The sequence below is a fragment of the Ursus maritimus genome, unplaced genomic scaffold (genome assembly GCF_017311325.1).
Source record: "Ursus maritimus isolate PB19 unplaced genomic scaffold, ASM1731132v1 scaffold_16, whole genome shotgun sequence".
NCBI classification, from domain to species: domain Eukaryota; kingdom Metazoa; phylum Chordata; class Mammalia; order Carnivora; family Ursidae; genus Ursus; species Ursus maritimus.
The window spans coordinates 186,525-204,115 of record NW_024424008.1 but is presented as its reverse complement, the minus strand read 5'-3'; the positions used below and the strand labels follow the sequence as shown (position 1 = coordinate 204,115).

Sequence of the window (17,591 nt, the reverse complement as noted above, 5' to 3'; positions counted from 1 at the left end):
CCTTTCACATTGCCCCCCTCCAGTTTTCTTTCCCAAACATTAATGTACATACCAATCGTCTAAGATCTTGGTAAAATGCAGGTTCTCCCTTAATAGGCTTGCAGCAGGGCATGAGATTCTGCAATTCTAGTTACTATCCAGGTGATGCTTTTGCTGCTGAGCAGTGTACCACACTTTGAGTAACAAGGAAGAGGACATATTTAAACCAACTTAGACACATGAAGGGCTTAATGTAAATCACAAAAACGAATCAAATAAGGAAAGCAAATACAAAGATGCTAAGTGGCTCCAGAACCTTGCAGAGCTCCCCCAGTCACAGTTTGGGGCCACTGATCATAGTTCTTCCTTAAAAGCCTCTCTGGATTCTTGCTCTTCATTCATACCGGAAGATAGATGCCATCAATTCCCCAAACGATAACAAAAGGATTCCTGCCTACTCTCTGAAAGGCAGGCCTCCTCTTCCTTTAAAAGCAGATATGCTGTGGTATATTAGATCCCCTTTAGGGATTAATTGATTGATTGACTAATTAATTAATGTCACTTAAGGACCATGAAGTAAAAGGAAATATCTCCTCTTTGAAAGAAATATTGCCCTGTTCCTAAGACAATTTATTATAGAGAAAATGGAACTTCCATCTCTGCCCCATCATTTAGACTTAAGACTCAGTTTTTCCAGGACTTTTACTCTAATCTGCCGAGTTTTTACACAATACACAATGGGATTCATCAAAGGCGGTACCAACAAGAACGCATCAGCTATCAGAATCATAGCCAAAGGGGATTTCTCCTTAGCAAAGCGATGCATGGTAGCCAAGGTGATGATGGGCACGTAGAAGATGAGCACAGCACAGATGTGGGACACGCAGGTATTAAGAGCTTTAAGTCGCTCCCCATGCGATGCAATACCCAATACAGTCTTCAGGATGAAGACATAGGAAACCGCGATGAACACACTGTCTGACATCATGGAGAGTGCGACAAACAGACCATAGTAAAAGTTAACCCTATTGTCAGAGCAGGCCAGTTTCATAACATCCTGGTGGAGGCAGTAGGAGTGTGAGAGCAGGCGTTTCTTACAGTACCTGAGTCTCTTCAAAGTGAAAGGAAGAGGAAGAACTAGTAGAATGCTTTTGATAGCAAATGCCAGTCCGATATGCAAAACTCTGGAGCTGGTAAGAATGGAGCTATACCTCAGGGGGGTGCGAATGGCTAGAAAGCGATCAAAGGACATGATCAGAAGCACTGAGGATTCCATGTCTGTGAATCCATGGATGAAAAATTCCTGGGCAATACATGCATCAGCAGAAATCTCCATGGCATTAAACAAGAAGATCTTCAGCATGGATGGAAGAGAAGAGAAAGACAAGCCCAGGTCAGATAGGGCCAGCATGGAGAGGAAGTAGTACATGGGCTCATGCAAGGAAGGCTCTGTCTTGATGGCAAATAGGATGGTGCAGTTGCCCAGGATGGCCAGGAGGTACATGAAGCAGACGGGGATGGAGATCCAAATGGGCACACGCTCAAGCCCTGGGATCCCAATCAACAGGAAGGTGGAGATTTCAACTTCTGACATATTGAGAGAAAACATCACAGGTAGTTCTCTCCTTTATATGCTCCTGGTAAATAAGTAACATCAACAACAAACAAATAAATTAAATGTAAATTAAATATAAATTAAATATAGCTCATAAAGCAATAATGGAATATCTTTTTCTATGTAAAGAGCAATACAGAGTATATTTAAGCAGGTTCTTCATGATATTTAAGACCTTCATACTCTTCAAGTCTACCTTCACTCCCTGATATACTTCTAAACAACGCAATAGCTTGGAAGCAACAAGGTGTTTCGATAAACTTTGTTATTAAAACTACACTTTTTGAGATTTATGCATCAAGGAAATTAAGTTGGAGTACATTGCAATCTGGAAAAACTATAACATCCTGAATGTGGTCCTTGGTCATATACTCATAACAGTGCTATAGTAGTAGGAGTTAAAGGAGGCCTCTTACATTATTGTTCATGGTACATGTGTGGAAAATAGAACACTGATCTACCACAGAGTTTGACAAACTAATATGCAGAGCCAAATTCAACCCATGCCTTGTTTTTGTACAATCTATGAGAGTATTAAAAATATTTTTAAAGAGTGTAAAAGGAGAAGAAAAAGCATATATGACAGAGACAAATATGAAAAGTCTAAAATATTTATTTCTGGCCATTTACATAAGAAAACGTTTCTTGACCCCTGTACTAGAAAATTATGCATCCAAGCACAAGCACACAGACACGAACAATCACACCATAATGAGTATGGTGGGCATGGAGTATGGGTCAAAGGGAGCTCCACATTTAAGAATAATGTTTTATTTTTCATTTAAAAAAAATTCAAGTCACATGAAGCAAATACACAAATGTTGTAAATTTTCCCAAAAGAATTGTGAAAACACAGGGCAATGCTCTGAACTTTGCTATATTCTTTTAATTCTTCCCCTCCATACTGTCTTACACAACACTACTCCCAGAACCATACCACCGAGAGATCTCCAGGACCAAGCACTATTTGCCAGCACATCACTGCAGCCTGAGGCAGTCGGAGTGACCACAGCACATCAGGAAGCAAAGGAAGCATTCCTCTGATACCAGTTATCATCCCCTGGGTGGTGAGCTGCCAGCTAGTACACCATAATAAGTGATGAGAAGGGAACGCCAGGCACAAGCATGGGTCCATTTGTGGGGAGCTAAGGAGTATTTCTTGCCAAGGGTAGAGAAAGAGGGAGTTGCATCCAGATGGAAGAATTTACAGGGTGAAGGGTGGAACTAGAGAGCAGTGAAGAAGGGGATAACAGTTACTAGCTCTTCTCTCTGCTGCCAAATGTTTGAAGGACCTTTGCCTCAACTTGAGTCAAGATAGAGACTATGACAACTGTGGTACTTAGGGTGTGTCATATGGAGAAGTGATGAGGCCAGATGAGGAGAACATATTGCAGTACTGAGCAACCATTTTGTCTCAGTCTTGCATATGTGGGGAGTATTTCCTTGAGGTGAAACACATACCACAGCTGCCATTTGTAGGTGCTTGAAATACATTGTTTCCATGCAATTCCTACTGGTCCAGCTCAGAATGGCCATAGTTCTTGCCCTCCTTTCCCTGGTCTTGGATTCCTTTGCCATCGCTCTTGGCTGTTCAGTGTCTACCCTTTAGATTGGTGACCAATTCATGTTCTTCTCTCCAGTATTGGGGCTTATTCCTGCTCGTGTTCTTGGTGCCAGCATCACTCACACCCTGAGTAGCTCTCCTTTTCACAGCTCTTGGCCAGAAAAAACCCCAATAGTGCCGCTGACACTCTGCCCTTGTCAGGGATGCGGGATTCAGAGGGAGAAAAGTGATAATACACTTTTTATCCATTCTTATTCAAAAGTCTCCTCAAAATGGTCATTTCTAAGATTCCATGTGTGAGTTCTTTTTGACAAGCTACCTACCTGACTCAGGTACTAAAGAAATGACTTACTGTTGACAACATTGTCTTTTCAACTGTGTTCATCATGCAAATACAAAGATGTACCCCATCCCACATATGTTCCCTATGCTTTTCAGCTTTCAGTGCTGTCCAAATGCAGTTTGATTCCTTAGGCTGGACAACCCATGAAGCATTTTTACCTCTAGCTTTCTCAAAGGCATAAGATTGATCTCTATAAATTTCAGAGTTTTCATTAGGAAACACAAAATAGTCTTAGGAAAATTCAAGAGTCTCTAGGACACCTACCAAGCTCCCGGGTTCCGTATCCCAGAGTAAGGGTGAAAAGATTTCAAATTCTTCAGGTTCTGTAACTTCTCTGTGCTAGCACCATGTTGGGAATCCCTATTCTTGTATATACCCTCATACTCTTTCCTAGCATAGGTATATCCCCCTGAGAATTAACAGGCACTAATCCCCTAGGACCAATGACTCTCTAACTTCATCATGGTCTGTCAATAACAGGCTCTCCTAAGAAATGCAGAGAGCAGTCTCTGACTCACACTCGCAGATTTAATTAACTCTTGAGATCCTGTTCCTACCTCAGGTTCAGGCTTTGAGGAGAGCCTGTCTCAGACATTGGTAAGGTGGCCTATATCCAACTATGGCTCCAAGAGTAAGTGTATGCCTTACTAGACTCAATCTAAGACTATCACAGACCTTATGTGGAATGCTGCCCACAGATATCTTCTGTTTGATCATCACAACATTGACTTTTATTTTAAGTGTGAGTGGATTTAGGTAGGTCACAAGCTTTCAAATTTATCATTGACTCCTCCTCTTCTTCATTCTTATATCCAGTCCCTTCATATTTATTGGCCAGTGAAGGCATTTCATCTCATAAAACAGAAAGGAAAGTCCACAATCACAAGCATTTTTGACCCCTGATGTCAGAAGTATCAGTTTTAATTAAGCCCTCAACTTTGAAAATTGGAAATAAATAAAAATTATAATTCTGGTGGCACATTTAGGAAGACATGGTTTTCAGAGACAGAACAGAAAATAAGATTTAGTTAAACACCTTCACCCTGAAACAAAGTAACAACCGATAAATGAACCAATTTACATAAGCCTACAATGATCCCTTGGTCTTTAGGCTAATATAAAAGGTGATGTCTAGAGGTAAGAGCTACAGTCATCAGTATAGGTGAGGTAGAAAATTGGAGAAAAGAGGCATATAATTTGATTGTGAAAATCAGTTTTAAATATATATACATATATATATATATATATACCTATATATATACATATATATAGGTATATATATGAGAGAAACGTGTGTGTATACACACACACACACACACACAGAGCATTAAATAAAGTAATACAAATTCTTAACCTTGATGTACTTAATCCAGCATCTGTCTGGGATCATAATGGAAATATATGGCCTGATCATGTCTATGCTACATCCTCCCAGCATTCCTTGACATATTCCCATCATTCTGAGTTGAACATTCCTTGATCTCTAGATCCAGAAATGGCTTCAGTGTCACCAGGAGGAAAAGCAGCTGGAACTAGACAAACAACAACGACAACAACAACAACTGGTGTTTTGTTTTCTTTTGTATTCTTTTATCAGGGAGTAAGGCAGTGAGAACTCTGCCCCTAGAAGGGCTAAATTTAGCTAAGAGGAAAATTTACCTAAGAAAATTTAGGTAAAATATTAAATAAAATGATTATCCTCTTCCACTTTTCCTTTTGCCAATTCAAATTGCTTCCCCAGCCCCTTCTCCTCCATTTCTTCCCTTCCTTTATTCCGCTTTTTTATCTACTGCTAATATTATAATTTTAACGTAAAAAGCTATGAATTTCACAATGAAAATACTCCTTATAAAAGGAGTTGTTCTCAACGGCTCTCTCTGAGGCCACTTCTACATGCTTTATATGCTTGTGGAAATTCCCCCATTGTCCTGGAGCTACCTCCATCCTTTCAAAACCCTTGGCCCATGGAAACCTTTTTCTGACCCATTTCTCTTCTCTGAGGTTAAAAAAAAAAGTAAAGAAATCGAATTTGGTAACTATGCCACCCTCACTGATTTATGGAGTTAAATGGGGAACTAAAGTTTGCACCAGAAAAGAACAGAGTGGCTTTTCAGTGTGATGGGAGAGATGGCTCCGACCTCACTTGGAGACAACCAGCCTTCTGTCAACCTACAACCTCTCCTGGTGAGAACATCAGGGTTTGAGATATTGTCATGACTCAGTGTCTCCGAGTGTACCACTTCAAATCTTTTGGCCTTATTGTCCAGTCATTGCTGCAACAACCAGACCCATGGCTCATTGGCTGGCTCCACAAAGGGAGCACATGATAACCTCTTGCCTTAGGCCTGCACTGTGCTCCTCTTGCTTCTTGCCCCAGGGCTGACACTGAGGCATGACACATTCTCAGGTATTCACTTGGTATTCATACATGTGAGGAAGTATGGGGGAATTAACAACTCATAGGATAAACATGGACCAATGGTAAATGACATCCAATGGATAAAGATTTCCCTCCTTATTTTCCTGGATGGACTATTATGAGATATATTTGATAAGGCTTCAGAGTTGGGTCTGCAGGAATGGTCCATAGTCACCCATAAAGGTGATGGGCTCATTATTTATTTACCATCTCTCAGCTCCAAATTCCTTTTTACCCATTTTATGACGATGGTGTTGGACCCTGTAATGTAAATACTTTTGTTTTGTCAGCTGACAGTATGTTAAGACTTGTCAGTGGAAGGCAGTGGAGGAACACTGAAGGGAGAAGAGTTTGCTCTTCCTGGTTTCTGTGTGCTTTGTTGGCTGGACTCCCACAGAACATGCTATTTTTCCATTGCGTGGCACTGTGTGCTTTCTTTAGTACTCAGTTCCAGCCAGCAGTGCCCAGTAGCCATAAGCTTGTCTGGCACCCGGAGCTCAGAGACTTGGCACCTTTCTTGGCACACCCAGAGGGCAGATTGTTTTGCAAACTTCACCAATAGACACCTTAGTAACTTCACGGGCTTAAAATTTAATTTAAAAAGTAAATTTGTCCATTTACAAATGTACTTGTTCATTGAGGAAAGGAGAATACCCCAATTCCTTGAGGACTATTGGACATGGAATATGATCTTGCACTGATAATAGGCAACCAAACATTCCATCATGTTCTTTTTTGATTAAAGTATGAGATTATTGGGGCAAGATGATTGATGGAATTATGGATAAACTTTATCTCACAATGAACACAATGATTTTCATACCTATGGTTATTCCAAGAGGCCTAAGTCACTAATTGGTTATATCACAATTATGATCTGGGAAAACTTCATATTATCACATCTGTGAAGTTGGAACCATTACAGTAGGAAAGACAAAGTACAAAGTCAAAGTAAGCACAAATAAAGTTTGTGAATAGTTGTTCCAGAATCCCATGACACTTGTCACTGTTTTATAGATGCCTCTCCATTAACCTTCATGGCCTCAATGAAGGTTCTGATAAGTTACTGGAAGAGAACGAAAATATTTGGGCTTGGTTTATGGATGGATTGCTGGGCAAGTTGGTACTAACCAGAAGTAGAATACAGTGGTACAACAGCCTCACACATCAGGGGACTCAAAAAATAAAAAAAAAATAAGAGTGAAGGAGTGAAGGAAAATTCCCATAATGGACGGTGCCCTTGGTTGTTAACTTTGTGTGGAAACAGAGGTTGCCTGACGTATGTGGATATGCATGGACTTCTGTACTTTGCTGAAAGCCTTGTCAGTGAATGGAACTAGCAAACTTGAAAGAAGAGAGATAAGGAAGTCTATAGATGTATGTGAAATACATACTGAAGTGGACACGGAGGGTGAAAATCTTTGTATCTCATGCTAATATCCACCAAACAGTACCCACCTCAGAGGAGAAACTCAATAATCAATAGAAAGAAGCTACGTGTAAATATCAGCAAGCTTTGGCTATGCTACTGCTGACCCAGTGGGCCCACAGATGGAGTCATAATGGCAGAGATATACAGATAAAACATGAGCCAAAAGTATGAGTTCCCTTTCATCAAGGTTAATTTGAGGAAACATTGTGTAATCCTCACTCCTGGGTGGTTAGTAATGCTATGACCAACTTTTAATGTTCACTAACAGCAGCAGGAACCGATCCCGAGCATTTGATACGGCATTTTGTATGTACATCAGATATGTTCCTACACATAAGAAAGGACAAACTAACTACCTATATAGGATCCAATGTTGAATTACATTGATACGCTTAGAAGATATACTCTATAGAATGACTATTTTTGCAGTTAATTAAGAATTTTAAGAAGAAAAAATCAAATTCATTAAATTGCAATTTGGATATCATTCAGAAAAGAACAACTGGTTTATTAACAAAGTTTCCTACATTAAATCTGGACTTTTTGAATTGTATGCAGTCTGAATGAATACTTTATTCAGGTCTCATACTACTTGCAAATATGAATAGTTGTTTACATACATCATCTCAATTTACACTGAAAACAAAACATAATTTAGGTGATATTAATATGAACTTAGTGACAAGGAAACTAAGCAAATATCACACAATCTGTAAGTTACTTAGTTTAACGTTGGAAGACAATCTAGGCCCTTTGGGGGCAATTACCCCATTCTACTGAAGCACTCATTCATATATGGCTTTCTCTCTACTCTGAGATGACTAGAGATTAAATTTGTTGCTGCTTCTGAATTAAGACCTTGACAATAGCCTTTCGAATCTGCTTAGTCTTCACACTGTAGATGATGGGGTTGAGCACAGGAGGGATGAGAAGGAAGACGTTGGCCATGATGGTGTGGACAAATGGAGGTGCTGAATGGCCATAGCGACGGACAAAAGACAAGCTGATGAGGGGGATGTAGAAGATGGCAACAGCACTAATGTGGGATATGCAGGTGTTGAAGGCTTTTTGCCGCCCCTCTGAGGAGGCAATGCTGAGAACAGATCGGATGATCAGCACATAGGAGAGCAAGATGCAAGGGCAATCAAACCCTGTTGTAGAGAAAATTGCAAACAGACCGAGGATGTTGTTGATTCTGTTGTCTGTACATGAGAGTTGAATGAGATCAACATGGTAGCAGTAAGAATGTGAAAGGACCACAGCCCTGCAGAAGGACAGCTTCTTAACAAAGAGCACCACTGGTAACATGACAGCAATGTTCCTTATCAATATGCTCATCCCAATCTGGGCAATCCTGGCATTGGTGAGGATGGTGGTGTATCTCAGCGGATCACAGATGGCTACAAAACGATCAAAGGCCATGGCCAGCAGAACCCCAGACTCCATGAAAGTAAATCCATGGAGAAAGAACATCTGGGCAATGCAGGCATTTAAGGTGATTCCTCGAGCTTCGAACCAGAAGACACCAAGGGTAGTGGAAAGCGTGCACAGGGATAAGCTCAGGTCTGTGGCTGAAAGCATAGAGAGGAAGTAATACATGGGCTCATGGAGGTTCCGCTCACGAAGGACCACAAATAGGATCATGCTGTTCCCAGAGAGGGCGATGACATACAGGAGACAAAAAGGGATGGAGATCCAAACCTGGGCTGCTCTCAGGCCTGGGATACCCGTCAGGAAGAAGGTCAGAGGTTGAGCATTGGTATTATTGAGGGGCAACATAATGAGGGACTGAGAAGACAGGGATATTTGAATAATTGAACAGAACACATAATAAGTATATAGCTATCACTTAGAATATCTTGCTGGCACTCTCATGTTCATTGAATTACTACTGCTGATCCTCTAAGAACATTAGTTTTTTCTGAGCTTTCTAGTACTAAACACTTCTTTCCATGCCTCTCCTCAGTTATTGAAAACAGAGGATTCCTGAATTATGTCTCAAATTTGCCTCAAATTATGCCTCAAAATTATACATCAAATTTTCTTAAGTCTGTAATTTTCTTTGGTGACAAAAACATCACAATTAAGTCATCCCTGCCTGTAAATGTTCCCAGTAGAATATTTAAACAAAATAAGCAAATTGGTTTCCAGCATTTTTTACTGAAGTATAATTAATATACAGTGTTATATTTCTTTCAGGTATACAATATAATAATATAATGATTTTCAGTGTTTTTTGAAAATAAATTACTAATCATGAAATAAAGCATTGAAAAAATCAAGTCACATTTGAAATGTGGGTATTATTAGTTTTTCCTGGGAAATATTCAGAAGAATGCCAAAGACATCCACAAGACACATATGTTTATATATGTGAAGTCAAGGTGGTCCAAAGAACCACCCTAACAAAAGTAATTATAACTCCCATTTGTTGAAAGTTCTCTGTGTTATTGACATTTTATATGCATTATGTAATTTCATCCATACACCAACTCTAGGAGGTAGATAGTAGTATATTTTGCATATGAGGAAACTAAGACTCAAAAGTTAATCGCCCAAGGTTACCTTTGTTTTTTTTTTTTGTGGTCAATGTGGCATCTCTGGAGTAGAGTCTTAAGTTTCAGGTGTTAATTCCCTATGAATAATGTTAACATGGCGCTCTTTAGGTTTCTGGGGAAAGGAATTTTATCATCCATAGTCTGTGTGTGCAAAGGGCCAGAGAATCAGGTGTCCAGGCTACACCCACTATGAAAAATAACAGCAAAATAGAATTGATAGACTCGCTTGACTCATTTTGGTGATCCTCTCATTTATCCAACACTGACCTATTATGCTGAGGATACTTGCTTCCTGGAAATTTTCTCTCCTCATGTATTGGCACTGGTCTCTAGTACTTGTCTCCCACCACTCAGCAATTTCTCTCTCTGGCTTCCCACCCCACATCCAAAGAACTTTAACTTTGGAATCCTTCAGGCATCTGCCCTTTGCCCATTCTCAAATCATTTAAATAATTATCTTGCCCACTCTCACAGTTTCATCTTTCACCTATTTAGTGAAAAATTTCAAATAGATATCTGAAGGCAGCTGTGGTTTCCAGGTTCTTAAAGCTTAGAACTTCCTTCTGAACGTTCCCATACTTGCTTCTCACGAGTAAATCAAATTCAATATTTCAAAACCAAATGGATCATTTCCCCCCTTTAAATGTTCTTACTCCTATATATTCTGACGAAGCGTATAATTTGCATAAAAATTAACCAATTCTCTACATTCTATCTCTGGGAGTTGCCTGTACACTTACGTCTTTCCCAATCAATCACCACACCCCCCTGCTCAAACTCTAATGACTTTCTTCTTCCACCTCTTCTTTATTTAAGCACAAAATAATCTCTTTCAAATCTTCATACTGTATAACCTAGTCTATTAATTAACCTACAAATAATAATAATGTATTAAAATATAAATGACAAGGGCTCCAAAGCAATAACCACATCCATTTATTAAGCATCTTCACTATGCCAGAAAAATAAGAATGAGAAAAACAATTCCTTAAATGGAATAAAAATGAGAAAACCACATACGAGAATCTGTAGGGCAAGACACTGGAGTGCATGTGCAGCCTGAAGGATGTACATTTATTAGAAAACAAGGGTGTAAACCACTTTTTTTTTTCAATATAAGATGCTAGGAAAATGTTTAAATAAATGTGAGAAAAAGCAATTAACAAAAATTAAGAGCAGCAATGAATGAGTTAACAAGAAAACCAAAGTTGATTACTTAAAAATATGTGGACTTTTTTCAAGAGTGGTCAACAAAATTTTAGAAAAAGTGTCATTAACTGCATGAGGAATGAAAGAGAAAGCAAAAGTATGGAGAAACAAAACTTTAAATATATCAGAATCGTATGCATAACAATATATTTGGCAACAGATAGAAAATGGACAACTTTATAAAAAAACATCAATCACCAAACTAGTTCAAGAAATCAAATCCAGCAGAGAGGAAATGTCAATGATGGGGAAAGCTCCCACAACCAAATCTGAAGAAACAAAAAGTGGAGTATTTCTATCTTTCACAGATACTAGTAGAGTGGAAAAGAGAGAATTCAGCCCCCACAGCAAGGATCATTTGGAAAAGCCCGGAGACAGTTGTGGTTGTCACAACTGGGGAGGGAGTGCCACTGGCATCTAGTGGGTTGATGCCAGGCATGCTTACATCCTAAAATACACAGGACAACAAAGAACTATCCAGCCCATGATGTTAACAGGGCTGAGGTTGAAAAGTCCGATTCTCGAACATAAAAACAGATGGAAAGCTAGTCATCTAATTACTTAGGATGACACATGCAAACATCATAAATAACTTTTTAGCAAGTCAGATGTAACTGTGCTTTTAAAGAATATTGCACTTTGAAACAGTGGACTTTGTCTTATGAATAAAAGAATTACTCACATAGAAAATCTACTAGTGGTATGGCTATACCCAAAGATTAGGGAGGAAAAACCTGATCAAGAGATGAGGAAAGAATCAGAAAACTCAAGGGCAATTCAAGATGAAATTCTTAATATTTAGGAAGGAAATGAGCTCCTGAATGAAAGACATTTTCTAGAAATTTGGAGCAAACATATTAACTGGTGACCTACAAAATGAATTTCTATTAAATTCAGTAAGACATACAGATATCCACTCACACAACTACTATACTACATTCTATGGAAAAGTCTTAGGAAATATGAAAAGACAAGTAAATGAGAGTGTTACTTTGGAAAAGCAATTTTTCAAAGTCTTTATTTAGGTTTTAATGGATTCTTTACCTTAAATATCTAAAAGAACAAACTGCAAACACTTAAAACAGGGTTCACCAAAGTGACCACACAGATCAATACCGAAAATTAATAGCTTTTCCTCTTCATAAGAATTAAGCACTGAGAAAATTTTCTAAAAACAGTTGGACTTATTTACAATAGCCATAAAACTATAAACTGTAATGTCATAACACAATGTCTGTGTTTGGCAGGAAAAGAAGAGGTCTCTAAAAATTTATTGAAGAACATAAAGTCCTTTCTTTCTTGAAGATAGGAATATTCAATAGTGAAAAGATATGAATTATGCCATGAATGTTCTTATAAATTAAAGCATTATCAGTCAATAACACACAAGAGTTTTTAATGGGTAGTGATAGATGGATCCTAAAATGTATTAGGTACCATAAATATGCAAATATATTCAGTATAATATTGAAAATGACAAAGAGAGGGGACTTGCCCTTTGATATATCAAAATGTAATGTGAAGTTATTATAATAACAAAGTATAATATTGTCAAAAGTTTAAAAATATGCACAAGTAGAGCTCCAAAGGATAATATAATCAAGAAAAATTTCATAAATGAAAAAAGTTCAACTTCAGGAATTATTTCAATATAATTAATGACAAAAAAAATTGAGAGTCATTAAAAAATAATAAAAATAAAAACATATATCCCCAGAAAAAAATGGCATTTCAAAAAAATGTGTGAATGAGGGTAAAGAATATGATGACAAGGGCGCCTGGGTGGCACAGCAGTTGGGCGTCTGCCTTCGGCTCAGGGCGTGATCCCAGCGTTATGGGATCGAGCCCCACATCAGGCTCCTCTGCTATGAGCCTGCTTCTTCCTCTCCCACTCCCCCTGCTTGTGTTCCCTCTCTCGCTGGCTGTCTCTCTCTGTCAAATAAATAAATAAAATCTTAAAAAAAAAAAAAAAGAATATGATGACAATGCCATCTTATATCACTAGAAAAAAGAAATGATATGTGATAAATAATGTTTGGTCAATTGGCTAACAACTAATAAAAATATTAAAATATCCCTATTTTACACAGATTGCTGCATCTGAGTTAAGAATTTCAAGGTAAAACAAAATGCCTACAATATTTTTAGAATAAGTAAGAGAAAGTGCATTTACGACTTTTTTAGCAAAAGCCTTCTATTTAAGATGAAATTAAACCCATTCGGTAAAATATTGATAGAAAACACTGCATCATATTTAATTACTATTGATTGCAAAAGATGCCGGTGAACAAATTAAAAGTGCAGCATATCATACATGCTTTAGGAGGCCAAGACCAGAGAATGCTGCTGCATGCACCTCAAACTAGATTCTGTGTCTGTTGTTTGTTTGCTGACAGTCTGTGTTTTCATGGATGATGAGGGAGTTGGGAAGAGGAAACATAAGTAGATTTCTGTGTCCAGAGGTTTTGACATGGTGGACACTGGGATGTATTATTCCGGTCCAGTAGCATAATAAAGATGAAGCTGGGTGTCTTTACTCCTGCGTTGATGGGAGGTAGGATCCTGATGACCCATTCCTATTTAAGATGCCTCATCTGTAAACTTTGAACTTTAAAAATATCCCTGATCTGCCTATTTCCAGTTTGTCTGTGATGATTGGTCAAATATCAAAATGTATTTGAAATACTTCTTTCTAAATATAAATGGCTTCTGTAAAGACAGCTATCGGAAAGCTCAGACTACCAGGATCTTGTAAAAAGGTGGTGCTGTTGTTAAGTGAAATAGCTCAAAAAGCTTATTTTCTAGCCAATGGGGATATAGAAATCAGTCAAACTTAAAAGCTGATTGAAACAATAAAATTTCCAATAAATGTCAAATTTGGGCCACACAGAATCACAATTCACTCCATTTCCTTGACATAACTGAATGATTTTCTCCTGGAAATAAATACTTGTTTGCAAACTTGTTGCTGATATCTCACTTAATTTCCACAACGTTCAGCTTGTGCCTGCCACTCTGCACCACTCTTCCCATGATCTGTACTCTTCTACCTCTGGTTTGCAGTCCTGTGCTTCTCAGTACCTGCCCTGCTCCACGCCTCCCTCTGCTCCATTCCTTCCTGGCTCTCCAGAAGAGCTCTCCATAGTCCCTCTCCCTGGTCTGCTCTTTCTGCTCCTGGCATCTTACCTGGCTCCCAGCAGAGGGAAAGTTGCCCTTCCCACTCACTGCCCGGCTATGAATGCATGTAGATAGCTCTTGGACCTGGGCTTCTATAAGGAGCTCAGCATGTAACCCAGCCCTGTAGCCAAGAGACCCCTGGGGCTTAGAGAGAATATAATCAGATGAGCAGCATGATTCTAGGGGTGAGGACTAGGCTTTCCTAGGAGGCTCATCACACTGGACTGAAGCGGGTGTAAATAAAATGCTTACCACCTCTCTTTTAATAATTTTTAAAATTATGTTTAATGTTTAATTACTTAAATTTTAATGATTTAAATATTTATAATATTTTTCAATAAACACAAACATTCTTTTTTTCCTCCATTACCGTTATTTTATTTATTTTCTTCTTATTATGTTCAATTAGCCAACATACAGTACATCGTTAGTTTTTGATGTAGTGTTCAACAACTCATTAGTTGCATATCACATCCAGTGCTCATCACATATGCCCTCCTTAATACCCATCACCCAGTTACCCCATCCCCCCACCTTCTGTTGCCTTCCCATCTGTTACCTTCTGTTACCTTCAGTTTGTTTCCCAGAGTCCAGGGTCTCCCACGCTTTGTCTCCCTCTCTCATTTCTTCCCGTTCAGTTTTCCCTCCCTTCCCCTATGGTCCTCTGCACTATTCCCTGTGTTCCACATATGAGTGAAACCTTAGGATAATTGTCTTTCTCTGCTTGACATATTTCACTTAGCATAATCATTACCTTTAGGTCCTATTTACTGCCATGTAGGCTGTGGGTAGGAAATACCCTCACACTTCCTCCTTCTCTCCTTTCCCAAATTCAGTTGCCTACAGCATAGTATTTGCCTGGAAAAGGTATATAAATTTACATACAGTCTTATAGCTATGATTAAATAGTACATATTCACGTTTCAGTTGTTTGAACCTTAAAGCAAATAAATTTTGATTGAAATAGGATTAAATACACATTACTCAACACAGAATCTAGACTACAGGTTTGACTAAAAAAAGAATGGCATAGCATCTTATATCACTAACACATATTCATCAACATAAAATCAATTCTTTCCTTTTCCACGGATTCAATTGCCCATAATTCTGTCCAATTTCTACTTAATTTACACTGCACCATGGTTTTCTAGGACAACTTTGTGTTTCTCTGAAATTCAAATCATCTTCCATTTTGCAAGGCTTTAATACATTCTGCACTTCTATAAGGCATATGGGATTGCTGCTTTCCTGGGATTACTATACACGGCACCCCTGAATAATTTCCACTTGTAATTGATTGGCAAGTGGATATTTATTTTATTTTGCTGAAGGACATACTCTGGTTTTACTCAGAAAAAAAAAGGATGCATGGGCGCCTGGGTGGCTCAGTCCATTAAGCCTCTGCCTTTTGCTCAGTTCATGATCCCAGCATCCAAGGATTCAGTTCCTCATCAGGATCCCTGCTAGGTGGGGAGTCTGCTTCTCCTTCTCCCTCCTCTGCGCTCTCCCTGTCTCTCTCTCTCTCCCTCTCACTGTCTCAAATAAGTAAAATCTTCAAAGAAAAATAAAAGGATGAGGAAATGATAAATTTTCTTTGTTCCTGCCTGTCTAAAAAATTATTTTGGCTTTTACACTTTATTGATGGATTGGATGTATACAGAATTGTTAGGCTGTAATACTATCTCTGAACATTTTAAGGTTCCGTTTAATATAGTGAATAAAACTAGAGATAAAATTCTGGTTCTATCTACATACCCTGTAAAAACTTAACTCCTCAGTGTCTTGGTTTCTCTACATGAAAAATGTTGATACCTATTTCATTGGATTGTTGTAAAGAATCAGTAATTCAGTAGGTTTTCAACCATTAGAATACAACTTAGCAGGTAGAAACAATTAATCAAATCTCACCTATTCACAGCTAGGCATCTGTAAGCCAAAACTGAACTTTCTTGCCTTTTTTGGTAGGCCATCTTTTCCATCCTCTAATGCATTAGGCTCCACTTTTTTATTTTTGGTACCTTGAAATTCCACAGTATTGTTTCTATATATACCTTTTGTTTTTGTTCTTCCTTCTTTTTCCTTCTTTGCTCAGTAGCATTCAATTGGATAGACGTAGCAAATTTGTTTAACCTCCAGCTGACAGATTTGATTTCACTTCTTAGCTATTTCACATCTTAGCTATTAGACAGCTACTACAAACATTCTTTGACATTTTTCGTGCATAAATTTAAAAAAATAATTTGTGGTATGAACTAGAAATGGAGTTGTAGGCCAAAAAGATGCTCACCTTTATTAGAAATTGCCAAAGGTTCCGGAAGTGGCTGTGCTCAGTGCCTGAGGGGCCCAATCGACCCACAATTTGCCACTAGTTTCTGTTATCAAAGTATTTTATTTTAGTTATGTTTATAGGTTTGCATTGGTATCTCATTCTGCTTTGATTTTTTATTTCTTTAGGAATAATAATGTGAGCACCTTTCCATATGTCTGTTAGCCATTCATCCACTGCTTTTGTGAAGTGCCTTTGGAAACCATATGCTTAAGATTTTAATGAGTTACTTGTCTTTCCATTAATTGATTGTGGGACTTTATTTTTCATTATATACATTGTGAATATTTTCACCATCTGTGACTTGACTTTTCAAATTTATAATGCATCTTTCGAAACTGATGTTTTTTACTTTGATGAAGTTCAATCATTGATTTTCCTCTTTTATAGCTGTGTTTTTTGTAGACTAAAAAATCTTTGATTTCCTCAAGTTCATTACAATATTATTCTATTTTTTCTTTTAGGATTTTTATACTTTCAGCTTTCAAATTTAGTCTAATATTACAATTCAAATAAAGATTTTTCACACTGAGATAGGATTTCAGGTTCATTCTGTTTTTATAGAGACAATTAGTTTAGCACCATGACATTTTTCTGTCCCTGAATTGCATTGATCTCTGTTGAAAATTAACTGTGCTTGGAGCTATTTCTGCTTTCTTTATCATTTCTCAATATTGTATTGATCTATAAATACAAGGTCACCCTAAGATATGCAAGACACTGTAGGATCCCTATCTAAATAGATAGCATATAATTAGGTAAACAAATAGAAAATCTGTTAATTCAATTTAATCAAACTATATTTAACAATTAATTACAAAACAATTTAATTAAAATTACATTTAATAATCCACTGGCTCATGTGGAATACAATTATTTATAGATGAAAAATTAAAATAATGGATGAAAATATATTTATTGTTGTATTAGGTTCCTAAGGCTGTCAGAAAAAAGTACCACAAACTG

General features: G+C 37.9%; 2 protein-coding genes across 2 annotated transcripts; both read right to left on the bottom strand.

The window, feature by feature from the left end:
* Positions 1 to 646: 646 nt before the first annotated feature.
* On the bottom strand, positions 647 to 1,588 carry LOC103681163 (olfactory receptor 51A7-like). Its single transcript, XM_008710694.2, has one exon. The coding sequence runs from the start codon at positions 1,586 to 1,588 to the stop codon at positions 647 to 649; it is 942 nt and encodes a 313-aa protein (XP_008708916.2).
* Positions 1,589 to 8,180: 6,592 nt separating this feature from the next.
* LOC103681162 (olfactory receptor 51F2) lies at positions 8,181 to 9,166 on the bottom strand. The gene has a single exon (XM_008710693.1). It carries the CDS (start codon positions 9,129 to 9,131, stop codon positions 8,181 to 8,183), a length of 951 nt encoding a protein of 316 aa, XP_008708915.1. The 5' UTR covers positions 9,132 to 9,166.
* Positions 9,167 to 17,591: the final 8,425 nt, after the last annotated feature.